Source organism: Microtus oregoni, unplaced genomic scaffold (assembly GCF_018167655.1).
Source record: "Microtus oregoni isolate MIOR12 unplaced genomic scaffold, Mior012 000062F_ref0000492, whole genome shotgun sequence".
Taxonomy (NCBI): domain Eukaryota; kingdom Metazoa; phylum Chordata; class Mammalia; order Rodentia; family Cricetidae; genus Microtus; species Microtus oregoni.
This window is the reverse complement of record NW_024543872.1, coordinates 10,794,263-10,814,872: the sequence shown is the minus strand read 5'-3', so window position 1 is coordinate 10,814,872 and position 20,610 is coordinate 10,794,263. Positions and strand designations below refer to the sequence as shown.

Here is a 20,610-nt window from a genome sequence, read left to right as displayed (position 1 = left end):
CATATTTATTTATGTATAAATTTAAGCAGAACCTAGCTCACATCTATCCTATGGACTTTCTGATCTTTTCTATCATAGGTCTGCCAAGAAGTCAGGGGCTTACAACTCCCAAAGCAACTATCTATTATGAAGAACTGCTGACGACTGCATGTGTTTATGGACCATTCAGCTGCAAAAGACCTACCTGAAGTTCTTGTTGAAGTTGTTTGATTTCCATAATTTCCAGGTCACACTGCTTATCCAAAACTTCTAGCTCAGTTTTTTGTGTTTGCTTTCTGATTCGGACATCTTGAAGTCTGCCTGAGATCTGTTGATGTTTTCCATTCTATAGGAAAATCACAATCATTTATATGGTAAAAAAAATTCTATAGGAAGATCAAATGCATGATCCATTGTCAGTCTGGTCTACAATCCAGTGAGATCCATTTTACATTCATTTATATGAAGAGTTATCAGCAAGAAGCAAATCATTCTCAGAGAGCAAGATCCCCTATGCTATGTGAAAAAGCACAAATATAACACACTGAATTTTTTCTGAATTATGTATTTATAACTACCATAACAATCTCAAAGTATATTTAATTTATTCTTTAAATGTTCTCTGGCTTTTTTTCTACCTTCAATGTTATTTTTTAATCTCCTTTAGTTAAACAATATCCAGAGGAAACTTTGGAGTTTCAATCCTTTTCTCCTTATGAAAGAGTAACCTTCCTTTCCTGGGGAAGGAAAAAAACAGACAGCAAACATTCTTCAATAAGGTCTTAGATAAAGGGAGAGGTGGGGCATAAGGATGAACTGCCACCTCACCCTCCAAGCAAAATTTAGCTAATATTTAGAGAAACATATTTTAAAGAGGCAACTGGTTCAAAAAAAGGTCTTTGGAATGGGCCCTAATCCAATAGAACTAGTGTGTCACTATAAGAAGAACAGACAGAAAATGCAACAGAAATGCCCGTCACAGAGAAGGACATGTGCGGACAGACTGAGACCTCACCAGGACACAAACCCTGACTCTGGCCTCTGGAACTGTGAACATTTCTGCTGTTCAGCCTTCCCAGCCTGTGGTGTTCTGTTATTACAGTTCTAGCTGTCAAATAGTGAGGTGAGAAAAACTGAGTTATCACTGATTAAAGTCTGACTGGATAACATGTCTTATATTTGAAAAATACACACTAAAAGGAACATGTTGCATAGACTCCAGAGCTTATTTTATCTTTAACATGTATAAGTACAGACTGAACCTCTCCAGACACTGACCCATGATACTGTGTTAAAGGAAAAACAGGCGACATTAAGGTCTTTTCTTATGATAAATTATTTTATATTTATTTATTGTGTGGGTATGCACACAGGTCAGAGAACAATTTCTGGGAGTCAATTTTCTCTTTCTACTATATTGGTCCGGAGATTGACCTCAGCAGCAAGTGCCTTGATCTGGTCAGTCCAATCTCCCATTTTTAAGAAAAAAATACAACATCAAGGTGATGGTTCTAATATACATATAGCATACAGAAGCTAAAGGTTTAAGATCTCTGGTGTAAAAATCTCCTTAGTAAATTAGGAGCGTGGGGATCATGGGAGAGGGCAAAAGGGAGAGGGGAAGAAGGGAGGGAAAAAATATACAGCTCAATAAAAAAAAATTAAAAATATTTAAAAAATCTCTGTTGTAGCACTGTGGCATGATTAATAACTATGGTTTGTATACAAAGTAATTTAGGGTCATAAAATAACACCTTTCTGACTAAAAATATCATGGTTTTAAGTATTTAGTTGTTGTTGCTGTTATTATTAATTTTTGCAACACTGGGTTTCTCTGTGTAGCCCTGGCTGTCCTGGAACTTGCCCTGTAGACCAGGCTGGCCTTGAACTCACAGAGATTCACCTGCCTTTGTCTCCCAAGTGCTGGGATTAAGGTGTACATCACCACTGTCTAGCATAATACTTTATTTTTTAAAATTATTTCAATGCCACTCAAGCCAACAAAAAAAAAAAGTATTAAGCAACTAGTACAGAAGAACTAAATTTGGTTCCAGTGCACAGGTAAGCATTCATTATGCTGACTCTTGACATTCTAGCAAGGCTAGGCTCATGGGATTCTAGATCTTTCTATCTTCTCATCCTACATTTCAAAGAACTTGACCTCTAACATTTGATGTCAAACATCAGTTAAGTAGAGTGACTATCAGTGGAAAACTAGTTTTCAAACTAAGAAAAACTGTAAAAGAGATCATGTGGTAAGCAGCTTTTTTTTTCTTTTCCTTTTAAGTAACTGAATCCTTTTTATTTACACAAACCCTGGACGGGTAATGCCAGCATTGTTCTGATAACACCCATGTAAACTTTAGCCATACCACTGCTTCCAACTCAAGATGGAGACTCTTCTTTTTAGAGTTCAGCCTGACGATTTCTTCTTGTTCTCTATTCTTTTGATTGAGAAGTTCCTGTCGACGGATTCTTTCCCATTCTAAACGACGCTGTCTTTCAAGCTCCTGTTTTGCTGCCTGTAAATACCAAATTATTGTTAATTTTTAAATTAAAAAATTGCACGATTCAAAAACTCATGGGATGACATTCTTTAGAACTGAGTGGCCATAATACCTAAGGGCAGGTAAGAAAATCTGGTTTTCTCAATGGGCCCTAAGATACCCACAAAAATGGCTTTCATTTATCACTTTTCATTGCATCACAGAGTCATCGTTTTGTTAAGTCATTCTTCTTTTAATAAGCTAAAGGACGGCTTCATGGTATAAAAAGCAAGAGAAATAATCATGCCTTTATTCTGATAAAGAAGAGAAATAATTCCATTTACAATTCTTCAAAGTACTGTAATTTACTGTGTTCCATCCCTGGCCCATTAAAAACAACCAGTGTTTCTAGGCACCTCTGTAATACTAGGTCGCTTCTGGACTCCTCTGTGTAGCTTCATCTGCCTATGCCTCAAGTCTTCAGACTGATTCTGAGTCCTAAGCTTGCAGGCACCCAGAGACCTCCTGCTGTCAAATTCACTGTAGCTCTTCACTCAGCTGAGCTAGGCACTCAGTCCTCCTCTGCTTGGGGCCTCACCTGCACAGGGTAAGGTTTCCATGAACCTTAAAGCCCTTACACAGAAAGGGAAGTGATAGAGTGGCATGACACTGGGGGGAAGTCACAACAGAAAGGTCATCATAGTCTCAGCAGATGCCATGTGCTCCCTCATTAAACCAGTGACTTTCTTAGGAAAGAACTCGAAAATGACCTCTCGTCTTTCTAGCTCCTTTCTCCTCTCTTCCTCCCGCTGTCTCTCCAGTTCTCTCTGCTTCTCCAAGCGTTTTTCCAATTCCAGTTGCTTCTTCCATTCTTGTTCTTGTAATTCTCTCTGTTTTCGCTCCCACTCTTCCTTTTCTTTCTGGGCTTTTCGCTCAGCTTCCCTCTGCTGCTGCTCCATCAAGGCTTGGCGTCGCTTCTCCAGTTCCATGTTTCCTCGTTCATAGTTGGCTTTCCGTTTATCCTCAAAAGTAACTAAAAGGGGAGAAAGGAATGAAGGAGGGAGAGAGTGTATGCTTTCTCCCACAGTCTACAGAATCTCTTATCTAGTTCAAAACACTGTGGCCTAGTAGCCATTGAGTGCTCTTACTCTCTGGCTATTTCTCCTTAGGATACTTTTATCTAAAATGTAAATAGGAAAGAATTTACTTTCCTGTAAAAACATTAATTCAAAAACCCACAATTTTCTATGTTTGAATCTATTCAAATATATTTTGACTATCCACGCCAATAAAAATATTGGTTTACCTTTTCTCAGTGCCTTTTTCAAATAACCAAGATTGTGTATTATCTGCTATATGACATGAACTTTTTGAAGAAGGTAGTTTTCTTGTTTGGTTTGGTTTGCAGTGCTGGAGTTCAAACTCAGGGCCTTGCTTCAGCTGGCCAAACATTCTATTATTGAACTATAACCCCAGTCTTTTCACTAACTTTTTAATAATTTAAAATAATTATGTATACACTCTTTCAATAAATAGTTAAAACTTTTTCAAAGCTAAAAATTTCATTACAGAGCTTGATCTGATTTCATTTCCCTAATTTTCCAAATATATACACTCTCCCTTATTCCTTCATCATTTTCAGTTTTACTCTTTGTTAAAATGAATAAATAATTAGAAACATTCCAATGGACTGGTATTACTGTTCAGTGATATAAATGTTTGGTCAGTTTACTTAAGTCCATGGATTCAGTCCCCAGGAATGCACACACACACAGGCAAATTCACCTTGTAATTTCTTTATATAACATAATTTTTAGGTATATAACACTAAATATTTATTTGCACTTCAAAATAAAATTTAAAGTAAATATGATCAATAAATAATTAATAAAATAATTATTAATAAAATAATTAAAGTGTAAGATAGACACCTGGCAATTTTTTCTGTGGTTCTTCTTCTTGTGTTTTCTGATACGAAGGTAGAGTTCCATTAATGGAATCAATTTGCTTCCCCCCTCTAAGAAAAACAAACAACAAAAAGCATCACATAGTCTAAGAATTTTCAGACTAAAAAATACAGGCTACTAACAATGAAAAGAACTTAATACTTAAAACACAGGACTAAGACTATTTAAAATACAATATGGCCTTTAGTTATATGTACAAAGTATAGATTCAGCTGACTGCTATACTTGAGCAAGTTTTTCTTAATCTTTTTAGTTAAACTGATGAGTTTCCTTCTCTCCACCATGGTGAAAACAACTCCTGTTATCTATGCTTTTCCAACATGACTCATGGAACATGAAAATCAAAGGATAGAGTATATATTTAGTCTCCTCTAAACTAAAGCATAGGCTTCAACAAACTGAAACCACAGCTCTGCGGCTCCAGAGACACTGACCTAAAAGACGGAGGAACAAGCTCAGGAGGTAAAGTCAGGGGTAACGGCTGTCCAGCTTTGGCCATATCAGTGAGGTGCATTGCCAGGATAAACTCTTCAGCTTTCAACTGTCCATCACCATCAATGTCAGCCAGAGTCCTACAGGAAAAGTGAATAGTCACAATTTACCAAGGCCACTAAGAGTTTTTACTGACTAACTTAAGAGTATAGCTTTTTTTAAAAAAAATATTTATTTATTTATTATGTATACAATATTCTGTTGTGTGTATGCCTGCAGGCCAGAAGAGGGCACCAGACTTCATTACAGATGGTTGTGAGTTGCTGGGGATTGAACTCAGGACCTTTGGAAGAGCAGGCATGCTCTTAACCTCTGAGCCATCTCTCCAGCCCCCCCCCCCCTTTTTTTTAAGAGTATAGCTTTTATTTTCATGAGTAATAATAATGATAATGTAAATGCTAGGTTAATATATTTTAGTGAAATATAAACATATACAGAAAAATGAGTCAATTTTTACCCTTAATTTTCATAGCCCACAAAACAGAGGGAAGACTCATTATGACTATTGCCCATTCTGAGAAAGTGGTTTATCATATTTCATGTTCAATTCACTATATTAAAAATGAAATGATCTCTGAATTGCAACAAAAGTCATTATATAAAAACTTACAGTGTCACCTATAAAATAAAGGCTCAGTTCTCTAGAACATATGCATCCCAACTGAATATTAACTTTCCAATTCCCACTTTTATGGAGCATGCTTGAGTCACAAATTCCAACAGAAATGATTAGTTTTCTATTTGTTTTTTCCAAAACAACCTTCTGGAGGGATTTCTGATAATGGAGAATCTATAGCTGAAATCGTTAATGGGCAGACTCACCAAATGGTAGCCAGCTGAGTTTGGGACAGATTTGACTGAAGAAGGGCATTTCTAGCTTGAAAACCTGATTGGGAGAGAAAACCACAGAGATTTCTTCAGTCTCTTTTAAGTCATGCAAAAAGTGTTGCTGCTTTCCTGGAACATTTACTGTGAAAATGTTTGTGCCAGGGGCCAGGTATTGAGTATTCCATAGTAATCAAACACAGTCCTGCTCCAAAGAGTTCAGAGTCTAGAATCAGTGAGGATGGAGTGCTCCTCCGTGTTCTTCTAGCAAGACAGTGCTACTTACAGCTCTGAGAGCAAGGGTCAAGAAACCAGCATGGAGGTGAACTCTCCAGCCTTGATCCCCCACACACCTCTCTCCCTGCATGTTCTTCCTTTGTCCCTTATTCTTCACTGTCTCTCCTGCTACATGGTCTATAAGAGCTGTCATTGCTCCCAGGACTCCTGAACACACTTTTCTCTGTTTTCAACAAGCATCTAAAGCCTGATGAGCCCTACGTGCACATCCACAGCCCAAACTTCACCTCTGTATTTATATTCCGAAATCCAACCAAAATCCTACATGTGTGTTTCACAGGCATCTCAAAAAAAAAGTATGTCTAAAACTTCTCTGTTCCCATCATGTCACTCTCCCAAACTGCTCCCTTTTCTCTATGAACTGCATTACTGCCCAGCCATGACTCCAACAGGAACCGCATTCTTTCCCAATCCCCGTTCTTTATCATCATTTACGATGTCTGACCAGAGAATTAGTGCTGAGAGAAGAGGGAGTGTGATACCCAGAGGTGGCACACACTTGCCTATTGTCAGTGTGTGCCCCAGGAACCACCATGTCACCATCCTCTGTCAATCTATAGAATATGCTAAACTGAACTCAGACACATTTGAGTTAGAGCACAAAGAGCGAGCAATGAAAAGGGCAAGCAGAGAAAATGCACTTTCTCTCAAAGAGATCTAAGGCTAGATGTAACCACCACCACACTCTGTGGTTTGGGTTTTCATTCACTTCAGAGGCTACAAGACGAAGACTGACCTTCCTGAGAAATTCTTTTCCAAAAAGTGGGATGTACACCTTTGTACCTAACTTGGCATAAGAACGTGAAGAAAGCAATCAGGTTGTATCATCTTTCAATAATTGTACATGTGCACTATTCTTATGTATGAAATGCCTTCTGAATGTCCTAAATGTTAGAACTTTAGGTAAGACAAAGCACAGATTCAAATAACAGTTTTTCAAAAGAAGTTTACATAGAAGACTAATGGTCTCATAACCACTATAATCCAGTTACCTGAGAGGTATCCACTCATGCTTTTGTCTAGACTATTAAATTTTTGCCGATACTTTAATCTTGAAGGCTGAGGAACTGCCCACTCTGAGGTCCCAGTCTTGGGCGAGTTCCCTGAGAGGGAAGCAGTTGAGGAAGTTGAGCTATAATGAAATGTATTAAAATTTTATGTTACCAAATAAAATACATTTAATTAAGACAAAGACATTAAGAATCATTCCTTATACAATATAATGGCAACAGACACATGCAACTCCATCTATTAAGAACCTATTAATTCCAAACATCTTACTGTCCAGGGTCATTTCAAATGGCATTTCTTATCTTTCAAACACACTTAAAAGATATTATTGTCTACATTTGTTACTTTGTTAAACTATGGCTCAGTGATGTTAAGAAAAGAATAAGGTCACAGAAATCAATGATTAAGCTACAAGGCAATATTTTTCTGGGTGAAACGTAACTCTTTGCAACTGTTTTGAAAGAACTATGATGACTTCTATGGCAGGTAATAAATGACACTTATGTTTTCTAAAATTTTAAAAATAACACCACAGCTAGGCATGGTGATGCACACCTTTAGTCCCAGCACTTGCGAGGCAGAAGCAGGCGGATCTCTGAGTTCGAGGCCAGCCTGGTCTACAGAGTGAGTTCCAGGACAGCAAGGAACACAGTGAGACCCTTCCCAAAAAACAAGAAAATCAGCAACAAAAGAGAAAGCTTATCTAAGTATTTATACTTGTCCATTACAAAGAACAACCTGGATAAGTCCAAGGCTTATTAAATAAAAACCCACATTGAAAGTAGACAAGGTTATATGTGTTAAATATTCATACCTACTAGATCCTAAATCAATCAGAGACTGGGCCTTCTGGATACTAGCACCACCAAATCCTCCCATCATCAAACTGTAAGATGATGCATGAGGCAATGCTGGGGAAGGAGAGAGATAAAAGGGAAAAGATCTGTACTAGACAATTCCACAAAGAAGGAAGTCTTTGAACAACAAATATAACAGCGGCTTCCTTCACATGTCTCGCTCACTAGACACTTACTTGAAGAAGAGTAAGGAATGGATAAAGGCTGAATGAGACTGGCGGTTCCATTTGGTAATGATGATGTACTAACGGAAGGCACTAGGGGAGCAGGCATCATTAAGGGAGGAATACTGGTCCCTGAAGTTGCAGAAGACAAGGGTGTTGTTATAGGTGCAACTGGAGGCAATGGCTGAGGAATAGACAGATTGGGCATGCTTCCCATCCCTAAAGACAAAAGAGAACACATTTTCTAGTGGTACCAAGTCAACTATAAAATACACGCCAAAAAACAAGTTACAGCACAAGAAGCAGCCCCGATGTTTGTAGAAACACCATGGGCAAACCATCCTTAAAATACTCCTTAAAGCAGCTTTGAACCTGAGGTGAAGGAGATATTCTACTGCTCTGAGTGTCAATCATCTGCCATGCATGCGCTACAAGCGAGCCCAGACATCGCTTGACTTTTTTCTCCCATTACCACTAAGACAAAGCAATCATTGTCAACTAAAAACACTATCTCGAAGCTAAAATGTTATCTGATTGTATGGTTTTTTGTGTAAGGAAACAGATCTAGTGCTGCCACATTACTAGACTCCACATGCTCATTTCTCAGACAAAACAGGTTCTAGTTAGTGGTAGACATGTTTATGTATATGTATTATTGGCAAACATGCCACATATTTCACTTTTTTATAAGTTATATATCTATAAATTAAAGACAAATCTTTTAAAAAAGTGGTGACTTATTTCCTTAACTGCGGGACACTACGACAGTGTGTCCACCCGGTGGTTTGGTGTTTTATCACTACAGCTGAGTACACGAGTGGAAGGATACAGTGTGTTAAATCTAGTATCTGGTATAAAGAAATGCATTTCTTAACACAAAAATACCTTATTGAATATTTCATTCAAAATGAGTGCTTTTTACATATAATTAATAAATTGACTAGTCAAAATTATATGGAAAGCATATTAACCAGTAATTTCTGAAGAGTGTATAAATTAATTAGGAAAAAGTTTGCAATTTTTTGGCCTCAATTTATCTGGCTAATTAATCTTTAAATTAAAGAAATTCTACACATTTGTGATTTTAAATTACCACACAAATCAGGTGAGTTTAAATTTATTCAGTCATCTTGTTTTATTTATTTACTATTAAGGACACATCCTGTACCTATTTCTGAGGTACAGTGTGGTATTCTGATACATGGAAACATATATGCTAACCAAACCAGGGTAGTTAGTATATCTACCACCTCAAGCATTTGTCATTTATCCATGCTAAAAACATTCAGAATCTTCTCTCCTAGTTACTTTGGAATACACAATGCAAAGCTGTTGACCATAGTCACCCTATCATACAGCAGAACACCAGAATTTATTGTCTGTAACCATAATTTTGTAGCCACTATTTCTCCTTGACACCCTGTCCCCATCACCTCCCTTCTGCAGTTTCTAACACTTAGCATCCTGCTTTCTCCTTCCAGGAGAGATAGAAGAAACTAATTAGGAATAGTGATTTGAGTCTGTTGTAACTAAGGAGGCAGATCATTTATAGGAGTTGTGACAGAGGATTCTGGCAAAACCAGACATGGACACTTAGCTATTAATTAAGATCTCTTCTCTTAAAGGTATGAAGCTTAACTTGGAAGTCTGATAATTGTCATTTTGTGCTAATAAATCCTTTCCTGATCCCCAAAGAACTAAGCTTAACAACAAATAAAGGTGATAAATGAATGCATACATACCAAAACGAGCGGAGATCAGCGGAGAGAACATAGGGGGCTGTTTCATGATAGGAGGGAGAACTACAGGCAACTGCTGGCCTTGAAGCTTTAGTTTGATGAGTTTCATAGCTATGGAGAACTCCTGCTGATCCATCTTCCCATCCTTGTTCAGATCTGATAAGGCCCTAAAAGGAGAATGAGGGGAGTACATCAATACATGGGGTGGCAATGAGGAAGCAAAATTACTGCTGAGGTTGAGAAAATAAAAACAATGATAAAGCACTCACATGTAGACCAGCACTTAGTTAGGCATATATATATATATGAATAATAGAAAACGTGCACAGTAAGAGATACTAGTCAGGCAGAGTCAATGCAATGCCCATCAAAATCCCAGAAAAATCCTTCAAAGACCATGAAAGAATGGTACTCAACTTCATATGGAAAAGCAAAAAACCCAGGATAGCCAAAACAATCCTGTGCAATAAAAGAACTTCTGGAGGCATCACAATCCCTGACTTCAAACTCTACTACAGAGCTACAGTACTGAAAACAGCCTGGTATTGGCATAAGAACAGACAGGAGGACCAATGGAACCAAATCAAAGACCCAGATATCAATCCACACATCTTCGAACACCTGATTTTTGACAAAGAAGCAAAAAATATCAAATGGAAAAAAGAAAGCATATTTAATAAGTGGTGCTGGCATAACTGGATATCAACATATAGAAGAATGAAAATAGACCCATATCTATCACCATGCACAAAACTCAAGTCCAAATGGATCAAAGACCTCAACATAAAAAAAGCCAAACTGAACCTTATAGAAGAGAAAGTGGGAAGTACACTTGAATGCATTGGCACAGGGAACCACTTCCTAAATAGAACCCCAGCAAGCACAGACACTGAGAGAAACAATTAATAAATGGGACCTCCTGAAACTGAAAAAAAAAAAGCTTCTGTAAAGCAAAGGACACAGTCAACAAGGCAAAACGACAGCCTACAGAATAGGAAAAGATCAGAGGTCTGAGCTCCAAAATATACAAAAAACTCAAGAAATTGGACACCAAAAGAATAAAAATAAAATGGAGTATAGACCTAAACAGAGAACTCTCAACAGAGGAATCTAAAATGGCTGAAAGACACTTAAGGAAATGTTCAACATCCTTAGTCATCAGAGAAATGCAAATCAAAACAACTCTGAGATTCTATCTTACACCTGTAAGAATGGCCAAGATCAAAATCACAGATGACAACTTATGCTGGAGAGGTTGTGGGGAAAAAGGAACACTTCTGCATTGCTGGTGGGAATGCAAGCTGGTACAACCCCTTTGGATGTCAGTGTGATTTCTCAGAAAATTAGGAAACAACCTTCCTCAAGGTTGTTTGGATATATACACTTTTGGGTATATATCCAAAGGATGCTCAACCGTGCCACAAGGACATGTGCTCAACTATGTTCATAGCAGCTTTATTTGTCATAGCCAGAACCTGGAAACAACCTAAATGCCCCTCAACTGAAGAATGGATAAGAAAAATGTGGTACATTTACACAATGGAGTACTACACAGCAGAAAAAAATAACAACATCTTGAATTTTGCAGGAGAATGGATGGAGCTAGAAAACATTATTTTGAGTGAGGTAACCCAGACACAGATAGACAATTATCACATGTACTCACTCATAGGTGGTTTTTAAACAAAAAAACAAAGAAAGCCAGCCTACAAACCACAATCCCAGAGAACTTAGACAACAATGAGGATACTAAGAGAGACTTACATAGATCTAATCTACATGGGAAGTAGAAAGTAGAAAAAGACAAGATTTCCTGAGTAAATTGGGAGCATGGGGACCTTGGGGGAGAGTAGAAAGGGGGGTAGGGAGAGGCAGAGAGGGGAGCAGAGAAAAATGTAGAGCTCAATAAATATCAATAAAAAAAAATACTTCTTTGAAAAAAAAAAGAAATACTAGCCAGAGACAGTAACTAACAAAATGCTCACAGACCATACAGAATCTATAGTTTGCAGAGGAAATCTAACAGTGTGAACAGAAAATAACCATTTAAGAATATTATAATTCTAAGCCTGGAATGAGAGCATAACCCTGAAATACCAACCATTATAGAGACAGAGGTAAAAGAATTGTTCCAAGTTTGGGGCCAGCCTGGCCTACAGAGTGAGTTTTAGGACACCCAAGTCAACATAGTATGTGTATTTTATGCAGATATGTAAATTCTAAGTTTAACTTATTCACTTGTTCAAATAATTGAAAACATGTTTGTGACTAGCATTTTGTTAAACACACAAATGTTCCATAAGGAAAAAGGATGAGGTATAAGATCTTATTTATTATAAATACATTTTAAAAACACAATCCCAGATACTTTAAAATTATTTTTTAAAAATTTATTATTTCTTCATGTGTTTGAGTGTTTTGCCTACTTGTGGGTATATGAACAACATGTGTGCCTTGTGTCCACAGACATCATAAAAGAGTGTCAGATTTCCTAGAACTGGAGTTACAGATAGTTGTGAGCTGACAGGTAGGTGCTGGGAATTGAACCCAGGTCCTCCACAAGACCAGAGTGCCCTTAGCCACCAAGCATCTCAAGAGCTCCTCTCAAATATTTTCTTAAGTAGGAGCAAAGAAAGGGATGGCTACGTTGGGGTTTACAGATGATAAAAATAAGTGAAACTACAATGCGGTAACAAAAATAGGAATTAGAGATTTTGTCAAATTGTACAGAAATAGTTTTCAATAATAATTCATATATTCTTTCTTGAATTCTAATGGAATTAGAAATTTTTCCTATAGGACAAAACTTCAAGTGATTTTTTCAATCATTTATTCAGTGTAATTTATTTCTAAAAGAGCTAAAGAAATATTCTTATTTAATAATAGAGCACAAATGAAAGCAATCTGATGTTAACACTATAGTATTGAAAAACAACAGCCTATCAGAAACTTAAGTGCATTTATAAAGAAAATATCTTACCATATTTCAGCTAAAACTGGGGCTGGTAAACCTGACTGTAGGAAAAAAGTACGGGCCTGATCACCTGAAAGTACAGAACACAAGAGCCAATGATACATTGTAAGTGGAATCATCCTAATACTTAAGAATAATCACAGCTGGCAATGATGATGACTTAACTCCAATCATTAAAGACTATGGAGTTACAAGTGTACATACAGTTATCTGTACTTTAGAACTATACAAGTCACCACTAACATTCTATTAAGTAGTGAAGAAACAGTATATTATTCGTCTTTGATTTTTCATCCCGAAAGGTGCTATAATTAAAACTATCAAGTGCTAGTGAAACATTCCTCCACGAGCTTCCCCATTCTTGTATGGTTGCTTGCTGTACATAACAATAACACAAAACCCAATTCTTCTTTGTTTAGGTTTTCAGAAAGGAGTTTGTAGAAGGAGGCTGTTTGTTGGTTCCCGGCTGCCCAGACTGGGTAAGGTTCTGAGTGTCTGTCTCCTTAGGCAACTACGTGGAGTCTCCCTGACTCCAACTACTCTCTTCCACATATCTTCTAGCCTGGCTATATTCTGCCCTGCCATAGGCAAAAGCAGCTTTATTCATTAACCAACAAGAGCAACACATATACAGAAGCATATCCTTCATCAGGAGTTTGTAAGTGGAAAATCTTGAAGAATGAAGTGATAATGTCTCCCACTGGAATAAAGAACAAACTTGCTTTGGAATGATGGCTTTTTCAAGCTCAGTGCTCTCCTGCAGCTCTCACAGCATGCAGGATACGTTTCCAACACTCTAGATCATCCATGTCAGGCTTAGGGAACAAGGGAAACCAATAGAAACACAGCCATGTGCACACTGCTAGCTGTGCTGCTAGTGATAAAGTCTTGATTCAGGAATCTAGCAGCCATGAGTGGTAGCTGTCAATTATTAACTTGTAAGCAGAGTAATCAGACTCTGACAGCAGGTACAATAAAGCAGGAATACAAATAACATCAGACTATAATAGGAGGATGGATTCTAAAGTCAGACTAAAAGCATTCAGCAACAGACATCTTGATAGCCTTAAGCAAGCTCCACCTCATGTCTCGGTCAGGACTTTACCCTGTGTGAATACAGACACACACAGTAGCTGCCTCACAGGGTGCTGTGGAGGTGAAATGCAGTAATGCATAGTACAAAGCCCACAAGTGGTATAGGAGTCATTCCTGTAACAGTTGTTATCTGTAAAGCATAAGACACAGTGGCACACAGATGAAAAGTTTCAAATTGCTAGGGAAGGGAGGAAAGACACTCCCAAATTCATCACCTTGTTGTTCTGGTGGTCTTTCACAAAACAAGTGCTAACATCAACAATTAATATTTAAGTTATATCTGGAAAATATCATCTTATATAAGAAATAAATTAAGGGGGCTGGAGAGATGACTTAGTGGTTAAGAGCACTGGCTGCCCTTCCAGAAGACTGGGTTCAATTCCCAGCACCCACCTGGCAGCTCACACCTGTCTGCAACTCCAGTTCCAGAGTCTCTCACATCTCACACAGACATACATGTAGGTAATAACACCAGTGAATGTAAAATAAAAATAAATTAAAAAAGAAGAAACCTCTTGAAACAGTATTAATATGTAATAAAACAGATTCCTGACCATCACTTAGAATACAAGACAAGAACTCTAATATGACAAATTAAATCAACAAATTAAGATGATTTCAGGAAAAATATTTTTTAAATTCTAGAGTTTTGATGGATATATGTTTTATTATTTAACACAAATTTGACAGCAGTTATTAAAACTAAAATATATGAACATAAACATAATTTACAATAAATAATATAAAAGATAAACACAAACCTGTTATATAACCTCCTGAAGGCTTGAGGTTATCAAACTGTTTGTCATGCTTATTGCGTTCCTCAGAGGTAATAGCCCACATATTCGGCCCTCCTAAAACATATATGAAAGGCCAAGATATTATAATATGTACATGAGCCTGCTCAAAACAGTGTATCCATAAGAATGCAAAATTCTAACATACAAATATGAATCCTAAGTATCCATTTGATAAGATTATTGAATGTGTGAAGGATATAAAAAATAGAACTCTTATCAACTATATACAGAAACACTAAGGTTTTTCAGCCATTCATTGAGTTAACATCTATTGAATAATAACTGTATACCACTCACCCACTCACGAGAATGAGGTAAATATTGGCAATAAAAAGATTAAAGTCTGGCCGGGCGGTGGTGGTGCACACCTTTAATCCCAGCACTTGGGAGGCAGAGGCAGAGATCTTTGTTAGTTCGAGACCAACCTGGTCTACAAGAACTAGTCCTAGGACAGGCTCCAAAACTACAGAGAAACCCTGTCTCAAAAAACAAAATAACAAAAAAAAAAATTAAAGTCTGGCAATAATGGCACACACTTTTAATCCCAACACTCAGGAGGCAGAGGCAGGTGGATCTCCAAGTTTGATGCCAGTCTGGTCTACAGAGCAAGTTCAGGGATGGCCATGGGTACCCAGAGAAACCCTGTCTCAAAACAACCAAAAAAAAAAAATTAGCGTACTATTATCAGTCTCAAAGAATTTCTACCTGTAAGGTAGGTACCACCATGTACTGTGTACTGTGAGAGTCCCTGAGCAGAAGGTAAGTACCACCATGTACTGTGTACTGTGAGAGTCCCTGAGCAGAAGTATGACAACAGCTGTGGGATTTTTTTTTTATTTTATTTTTTTTTTTAGTTTTTCGACACAGGGTTTCTCTGTAGCTCTGGAGCCTGTCCTGAAACTAGCTCTTGTAGACCAGGCTGGCCTCGAACTCACAGAGATCCACTTGCCTCTGCCTTCAGAGTACTGGGATTAAAGGCTCGTGCCACCATTGCCTGGCTGAACTGTGGGATTCTAAGTCAGAGCATCGGAAGTGAATTACAGGAAAGACTAAGACCTAAGCAGAGGCTGGAAACTTCGACATCTTGCCATGTGCCGAGGTGGTCTGGGAGTACTTGGCTCACACAAAAAGGGCATAGCTGGAGAAGTTGGGATGCGCAAGACGGATCTGAGTGCACCAAACGGACTACCAGCTCAGGTGCCATACAGGTGAGTGCAGAAAGTGGCAGGAAATAACTAGTCTGAGTTAACTGGAAGGGTCATTTTCTTTTCCTTCATCACTGGGGACTGAACCTAAGGCCTCCCGGTAGTAGGAAGACTCTCCTTCAGAGTCAGGACACACGCTACTTCCTTCAGGGGGACCTTGATATCACTAGATGACAACAATCACTTCCTCTTCCAGATTCTCAAGATAAACTACATGCTTCAGCAGGGCACTCAGGATCTGCTCCAGCAGACTCTAAGGCCTGGGAGCTGGAGTGTTGTGTGTTTGCCTTTCTATTCTGAGAACCAGCTGAGTACCGGCAAGGAGCAAATACTTAAAAATGATTCCAAATAGATGTCTAAATCAATAAGAATGGGAGCAAGTGTGGACGTGTTTACTACATAGACCAGGACCAGAAGAACAGAACACTCACAAACTTTGCTGTCTACCCTTCACATAGAATCACCAGCAGCCTCTGAAGGAGTCTTTGAAAAGCTTCACACATTCGCCTTGGCTAATAATCACCTGTGCATCACTTCTGGCTACTCTTATAGTGTGCTCAACATCTGTCAACAAGGAACCACATGTTTAGACACATAAACTCACATAAATCTGCTATCCACACAATAAAAAAGTGTTAGAAAAGTGATTTTCTAACTAGAAAACTAAAGACCTACTCTAATTTTAAATGCTAAAATTGATTTAACACATTTTTCTTAGCCCTAAATGACTAAATTAAAAATAAAAACTACAAAAAGAAGTTTTAGGAAGTAGAGTTAAGAATAAAGAGAGCTGCTGAAGAACTAAGGATCTAAAGCAGCCACAGCTACCTACTTCTGAAACAACCACTCCAGGTGGAGTAAACTTCCCTTGTCCTATCACCTTATTTATCAGAGACTGAGCATACTATCTATACAATATGCAATACACCTACAATAAAATAACACTGAACATAATCTTTCACCTATTAAGATTAGCAAAATAAACCAGGAGGCCAGTGTGTGAGGAGGAACGAAGAACAAAGTATAATGACATGCACATGTGAAACTCCATTAAAAGCTGTCAGAAGTCCTGTGATGGGAAAGAAACTGTGTGTTATTGAACTTATTTACTGTGACTGACTTTGGGGAAATGATGGTAAAAAGATGAACATGACAACAAAGGGTGAGAGCAGCTGTGAGCCCTGCTGATGCAGGGATTTATGTTCAGTAGCTCATTAACTCCGCCAGCACCGTGCAGTAAGTTAGGTACTATTATAGATAAGGAAACTGAAAGCAATGGTGGAAAAGCAACTTACTTAAGGTAATACAGTAAGTGATAGAGCTGAGATAAGAACTTGGCCGCTTAAGATTAGCGGAGTGGCAGAGCGTTTGGCGGGCAAATACAAGGTTTGGTCCCCAGCATGAGACAGACAAAATGGAAACTGAGGCTAGAACGGGGGCAACCTGAACTTGCTGAATTGTATGATATCCCAACACACATGAAAATATGCTCTTGTACTAGAACTGCCACCTCTGAGGCCTAGGAATACCACCTAGGACAAAAGTTCCTTCAGAGACCATGTGGAATATGCAATACACCTACAATAAAATAGTGACTGAGGAATGGCAGAACAAAGTATAATGATATGTATGAAAATTCCATTTAAAAACTCACCACTTTGTATGCTAACCTAAAAAACTAATTTGAAAAATATAAATGGGCAAAAATGTCTCACTGTATAGTTCTGGTTGGCCAGGAACTTGCTATGTAGATCAAGCAGCCTCAGATTCAACAGAGATCCTTGTGTCTCTGCCTGGGATTAAAGGCATATGCCACCATGCCTGGCTATGGTGCTCTTTTATATACAACTATTTTCAACTTTTCTTGGGTGCTTGTCTTCACAGTATGAAACTCAATCAGCCTGTTAATAGTGTTTAATTCCTCCTGACTCCTTCATATCCACTCATTCAATAAACACGTAAGGGGGAGCAAAGCTGAGTACATGCACCCCTTTTAAAGGTGCTCTCGGCATTCTTAATATTTAAAATCATACCACCAAGAAAAGCAAACTATAGTGACTATTATTATGATTAAAATTACCTGAAGAGCCGGGCGGTGGTGGCGCACGCCTTTAATCCCAGCACTCGGGAGGCAGAGGCAGGCGGATCTCTGTGAGTTCGAGGCCAGCCTGGTCTACAAAGGGAGTTCCAGGACAGGCTCCAGAGCTACAGAGAAACCCTGTTTCGAAAAACCAAAAAAATAAATAAATAAATAAAATTACCTGAAGAAATGAAATACTCAATAAATTAGTTAGAACATGGAATAACTTTTAAATCATGTTCAAATAACTTGCAAAACAAGAAACCACTTTAAAACGTAAAATATTAATGTATCAAAACTTTTCCAGAAATGAGATAACCTCTAAATGAAAAAATCAGAATGTGTTTGATTCAAAGTCAATTTTTAAATAATTAATGTAAGTCTAGTTTTCTTACTTAGAATGTAGCACTAACAGAATCTTTCAAAGAACTAACTATTTGGTATTCTGCACCTGGAGGGAAGAAAACCTCCCAATTTTAGTCTATTTTTGTAAGCTTTATGGAAAGACAGAATAACAAGGTGGCGGTGGTTGTCCAACATTTCCTTTAAAAGCTGATGACCTCTGACACTGTCTGATAGTCATGTTAGGACTCCATCCAAATTCCACCCATCTCCCTGTTAGGTTGGGAGAGTAGGTCCCAGCCCCCAGGCCTGGTCTGGACTTCAAATCCCAGGAGGCCAGGTCCTGACCCTTCCCTGGGGGTGGGGTCAGGACCACTCCTCAGGGTACTTAAGTGATCCCCCAAAAGAAGAACACCTGGTCCCCCTTTCTTCATCCCAGGGGTCGTTTTTCTGGCTTCCCGTTTCCCCCTTGGGGCCACCCGAGAGCGCAGATCTCCCATTAAACATGGATATTTCTTAATTTGGCTTGTTTTGATTTGCTTGATTGGGAATTTTTGCGTCGTCAGAGAGCTCGCTTAGGAAATATTCCTAACACTCCCCAACTCATCACTAAAGATGGATTTTCAGAATGACTTCTGTTGTTTATTCTCTTCTCGCTACTACCTCTGTTAAGTACATTCATAAAACCAGTGAAGAAGAAAGAGTTCTCAATTACAGAACCAACTATATGCTTGTTCGTAATATAATCCCTGTTTTCACATATGTAGATATACACACATATCTATAAATATGCAAGCATACATAAAGAACACAGCTAGGTAGTTTGTCAATACTGTAATTCTAAATGTAAGTAATTCAAACATGCTATATTTATATACAATAGAAACCAAATTTTAGAAATAGTCTGCACTGATATTTGTCTCCAGTTTAATATTTAAAACAAATATAAACAAATAACACTTAAAATAAATGATATATACTGATCTAGTACTAAGTTAAATGTCTAAAATATAATTGTTATACTGTTCTAAACAAAGCTGTAGCCTAAGTTATGGGAACCTGAACAATAAAAACCTGGGTTTATAGGTATAGTGCAATGCTGCATCCGACTGTAGAGACCCAACATCTAGCTCAGCAATTTTCTAACCATATGGTTGAAAGATTACTGAGCCCTACCAATTCTAAAAAGGCAATAAAGTTCCAAGAAAATGGGGTATTCTTAAAGCCATTGGAGGTTTTTATTCTGTACCCTGCCTCTCCTTCCTAGATTATAGATGAAGCCATTATGATGGGTTTCATAACTTCTTCCTCCAGTCAGTCTTAGCACCCCATAATTTTGAGGCTGAAACAAGTGATGTCACCCTGTAATATCAACCAGTAGCAACACGTATCTGAAGTAACCTCTCGCCTAGCACTTGATGTCCTATCTATCATGTTCTCTCAATCTACAAATTTATTCAGTTTTTGAAAAGCACAATGTAAAGCACTGTGATTAAGGAGGCTCTGGGAAGGACGTTCTGCAGAGCAACAGATTAGGGGCAGAGCTGCAGCTGCAAAAACAGGAGGGAGGCACTGACAGCCTTTTCAATCTTGTTAATAATAATAAAAAAAAAAAGGAAGTGAAGCACCAAAGACTAAGTAAAAAACATCTTGTTTGTACATGTCTTTATCTGCACTGTCCCGTAGGGCAGCCTCAGCTACAAGTGGTTGTAAGCACATGAAATGCAGCAGCGTGGTTACTTGACTTTTATAAACTAAGACAGACGTGGCTACTGTATTAGACAGACAGCACTCTGAGAACCAAAGCAGCCTATGAAGTCTGCACTTAGCCCTAGAGTGATCAAGACATACATGGCCAAATTAGATGAGTGTGTCACAGCATTCATACAAACAACTGGGTCTGGCATCTAAAGACTTAACTGCGACAAATGATTTACTAGAAATGCAGGCATACTTTTGAAGTTTTGTGTTATACATGGATGTTGCTTTCAATAACACTTTAAATGCTGAGTTGGACTTAAACTAGATAAATACAAGTTACTCAACTATTTTTAATAAGTAGAAGGTAACAGTCTCTCTGTTATCAACTTTTCAGAAGTTTTCTTTTAAAAAATGACTATATCTTCCTTTAATCCCAGTACTTGGCAGGCAGAGGCAGATGGCCTCTGTGAGTTCGAGGCCAGCCTGGTCTATAGAGAGAGTTCCGGGACAGGCTCCAAAGCTACAGAGAAACCTTGTCTCGAAAAATAAAAACAAAACAAACAAAACAAAAAACAAACAAACTCAAATGACTTTCT

General features: G+C 38.1%; 1 protein-coding gene across 4 annotated transcripts in view; it reads right to left on the bottom strand.

Moving 5' to 3' along the window:
* LOC121439776 (intersectin-2) overlaps positions 1–20,610 on the bottom strand; it is a 111,193-nt gene that overhangs the window by 69,518 nt on the left and 21,065 nt on the right. For all 4 annotated transcript variants that reach the window (XM_041640408.1, XM_041640407.1, XM_041640409.1 and 1 more), the window contains exons 3-14: positions 14,648–14,740; positions 12,798–12,861; positions 9,821–9,984; positions 8,091–8,297; positions 7,872–7,968; positions 7,039–7,178; positions 5,747–5,810; positions 4,867–5,004; positions 4,397–4,482; positions 3,236–3,498; positions 2,352–2,501; positions 185–325 (exon numbers count right to left, since the gene is read on the bottom strand). In XM_041640408.1, coding sequence (XP_041496342.1) covers positions 185–325; positions 2,352–2,501; positions 3,236–3,498; positions 4,397–4,482; positions 4,867–5,004; positions 5,747–5,810; positions 7,039–7,178; positions 7,872–7,968; positions 8,091–8,297; positions 9,821–9,984; positions 12,798–12,861; positions 14,648–14,740 — 1,607 coding nt within the window. The remainder of the gene's footprint in view (positions 1–184; positions 326–2,351; positions 2,502–3,235; positions 3,499–4,396; positions 4,483–4,866; positions 5,005–5,746; positions 5,811–7,038; positions 7,179–7,871; positions 7,969–8,090; positions 8,298–9,820; positions 9,985–12,797; positions 12,862–14,647; positions 14,741–20,610) is intronic.